We start from the raw sequence: 3,591 nt of genomic DNA, 5'->3' as shown, positions 1-3,591 counted from the left end.
TTGTCATCTATTTTTGTTTTTTTTTTTTTGGCTGCATTTTGACAGCAAAAATTTCCTGATTTGATGTGTGTATTATGTGGGGGAGGCGGATTCATTTTTCCTATGGGTGTTACCGGAAATTGTGGCTTAGGTGAGGGAAATTAAACGTTTGACATTTCAATTGGTATGAGTTTGGATTGAATTCTCTGCTGTATTGGCAAACTTATTTATTAGCGAAATTGAGTGTGAAGAAGCATTTATCGTTTGGTATGTTTCGGTTAAGTGGATTTCCACTACATATAGTGAGAGTAAGCAAATGTTTATTAATAAGAAAATGTTGGTCTTTATGTTGAGACATTGATTATACTTGGCCACGCATTTGGTTAATCATCTTTGATATCTAACAAAATTTAGCTTAGATGAATGAATGAATGAATTTGATGACATTTCTAACATGGCCTTTTAAAATATTTGTTTCTAAAATGTTCAGCTTTGAAAAATTTGTTTATTTGAATGGCCCTTTACGCATTACATTTTTCTATATGTTTGAATAAGCTCTTTCCTTTTTTTTTACACTAAAAATATTCTTTAAAATTTCGTTAGGGGCAAAACTCAAAGATTTTTAATTGGTTTGGATTTTGAATTTACAAAAAACAAAAATATAGACGTGCAAACATGAACTTCCTTTCCCACAGCAATCAGTTTAATCGATTAAGAAATATTTTCTTCAACCTTTCTTGCTTCTCCATGTGACCGCTGGGCAAAATGTTGAGAGAATTTTCTTTCTTATTCACACATTGATGAGGTATCATCCTTTTAGCCTGAGGAACAACAAGTGTTTTCTACCCCTTCATAATTTAACCAAAATATTTAAGGCAAATATTTTATAAGCTACGCATACTTTTAAGCACAATTAAGCAACTAAGTATGGCAAATTACAATCCTAATCCTTTTCGAGAACCCATTGCCCGAGAAGCAAACCGAAACCAAATGTATTCCGAACGTTACAATAGGGTTTTAGGTAGCGAGCCCGGCCAAACCGGCGGCGGTTCCGTTCAAAGGCTGGGAATTATATTCTTTCATCTCTCCAACAGAACAATTGCTTACAAGTGCAGAGATTTGGGATATGTATTGACAGTATTTTGACATGTTTCAAACTATATTTTGATGGGTCATTAGAAAGCGAATGGGAAAGCATTGAGAAACAGCCATCAGGAAGCGAAATCCTTTAGACCTTTGGTAAACCATTGTGTAGCGGAGCTCTTTGGTGTTTTGGGTCAGACAGAAATTACAAGTAGATAATTGTGAGTATGGTGGTGCAGAAATTAGTCTAAAAATCCTTTGAGCAGATTGAGAATTCGGAATTTCAGCTGGCCAAACGTTTATATATTTAGCATTGTGTAATGCAAACAAATGTTTTTGCAAGATCTGATCCTATAAATCTTGCTAATTGCGGTTAATTATGTGGTCAGCCAACCAGCTGCGGTTTGCGCTTCAAGAAATTTTTTCAATTCAAAAATTTTATGCAATTTTTTGACAGAGTTTTGTTATCCTAATCAGGAAAAAATCTGCACTATTTTTGGAAAGGTCTGCAGATGCAAATTTTACAAAGGCAAGCAACATTTTTAGTGGTAAGAGGTTTTTGTAATTGGCTCTCAAGATGGTTTTGCATGAGGTATAAACCACATTACATAGGTTTAAATGGAAGGACTAAAGGTTGAGCTAATTATTACTCTATTGATGAAATATTGAATGAAATATAGAATCCTTTTATAACATCACAAACTTAATGGCCAGATTTTATCTGTTTTAATTTCTGTTCTATTTGTAATATTTTTTTTATTGTTTAATTAGTTACAATAAAGGAAATCATCATAAAAAAAGTTAATTTATTTCCGGACCTCCATGAATTCTAGATTTGGTATCCATAAACCCAATTGATAAACAAAGGACAATCAACATTATAAGTCCAAAAGAATACCATGTTACCAAATAACATAGTAGAGTTCTTTTTTTCACTCTCGATATACATTTCACATTTTGAAGAAAACCTTTTAAGGTATTCATACAAAAATAAGAAGTTTAAAGTACGGAATTTTGTCGCTTATCAACCGTGCTAACCGTTGTAGAACTTATACTGCCATTACTTCAGTGCCTAAACTAGTTGAGAATTACATCTAGAGTTTCCTAAAAATCTTTACCACGTGCTCTTTTGAAAGTTTGAAACAATATAAGCTTGGACAAAAAGTCTTATCATCTGAAGGATAAAGGAATTGATAAACTACAGTTTTCAGTATGTTTAAAGATCTAAAAACTGTTCTTTTAAGCATTCATTTTGATTTTATTTAAGAGGAAAAGGTTTTATCAATGTAAAGCAAATATTCAAATATCAACAAACAAAAGAACGCCAGTAACAATTTAATAATAAGGAGTGTAGAAGAGTTAGTTAATGTAGTAAAGCAAATTTCGGGCAACATCCTGATGTCTACTTAATAAGAGTGTAAGAGGAAAAAAGGGCCATAGTTCTTGATTGAAACGGAAAGTTTGTGTAGCAAATGACTTGATGATCATGGCTTTAGGATTTGGCTTTTTGATCCTTTTCTTAACTGAAATACTTATCTATGATATCATAAGACATTTTATAGATTACAACATCCTGATGGGTCTGCAGGGCCTCCAATTTATCCAAACAGCCCAGTTGTTCCACCATTAGAGTAAGATGGTCTAATCCACCAAAGTGTTGAGCATTACATAATATTCTAGTTAAACCATTCAGAATCATTTTAGTTGTTCGTTCATCCTTTGTATCCATAAGATCAAGATAGGGCCCTAATATCTTAAATTTATCCACCATAACCCGTATTTGATTCATTGTGCCCGCCAGTATGATATTGGTTATAGCCCATACAGCCGCCTTTTGTGACTTGAAATTCCCCTTCTGCATAATGTGAGTTAAATATTGGATTACATCAGAATCGATGACAGCTTGAATCTGTTGCTCAGTGCCTGCGGTGATATAGCTTATTATCCAGGCAGAATTTTCAACAATTTTAATCTTTTTATGTTGGAGTAGTGGAACCAATAAGCGCAGTATGCCACAATCAATGACCCTGTCAGTAGCCTTATCAGTTCGACTAAGAATGTCAACCAAACTGCACAATGCTGGCTTTATTACACGTACATCATTTATTTGAAGCCAATTACACATCGAAACTACTGCTCCTGGATCTATAGGATGTGCTCCAGACAGATCCATCGGCTCATCTGATTCCTTCTGAAGTAAAGTGAGCAAATGCTATAAATATTTATCACCTTTTTTTTAGCTTACTTACTTTAGTCATTTTGTTTTATATATTTTTTGTTTTATATTTTTTGTTTTATATTTTTTGTGATCTTTATATGAAAATGACTAAAGAGACAAATGACATATAAAAGACAGGTAAAGCATTTACTAAATTTTTCCTTTCAATCTAAATAAAAAAGAATTGTTGAAATTCCCACAGACTTTTAGCCTTTTCCCTATTTTTGTTTTGTGTGCCCCGCAAATATATTAAATTATTATGTCAAACAATATAATTATTCTCCCACGTTTCAAATGAAATCAAATAAACA

At 32.8% G+C, this 3,591-nt stretch overlaps 1 protein-coding gene across 1 annotated transcript; it reads right to left on the bottom strand.

Annotated features, from left to right (window-relative positions):
- Window positions 1-2,299: 2,299 nt before the first annotated feature.
- On the bottom strand, window positions 2,300-3,325 carry LOC111518842 (importin subunit alpha-like). Its single transcript, XM_023176776.2, has 2 exons — window positions 3,312-3,325; window positions 2,300-3,253 (listed from the first exon to the last, which is right to left on the bottom strand). Exons 1-2 carry the CDS (start codon window positions 3,318-3,320, stop codon window positions 2,582-2,584), a joined length of 681 nt encoding a protein of 226 aa, XP_023032544.2. The 5' UTR covers window positions 3,321-3,325; the 3' UTR covers window positions 2,300-2,581.
- Between the last annotated feature and the right edge of the window lie 266 nt (window positions 3,326-3,591).

This window comes from Drosophila willistoni, assembly GCF_018902025.1.
Source record: "Drosophila willistoni isolate 14030-0811.24 chromosome 2R unlocalized genomic scaffold, UCI_dwil_1.1 Seg167, whole genome shotgun sequence".
NCBI lineage: Eukaryota > Metazoa > Arthropoda > Insecta > Diptera > Drosophilidae > Drosophila > Drosophila willistoni.
Note: the sequence above shows the minus strand (reverse complement) of the source record. Positions and strands in the feature narration are given on the sequence as shown.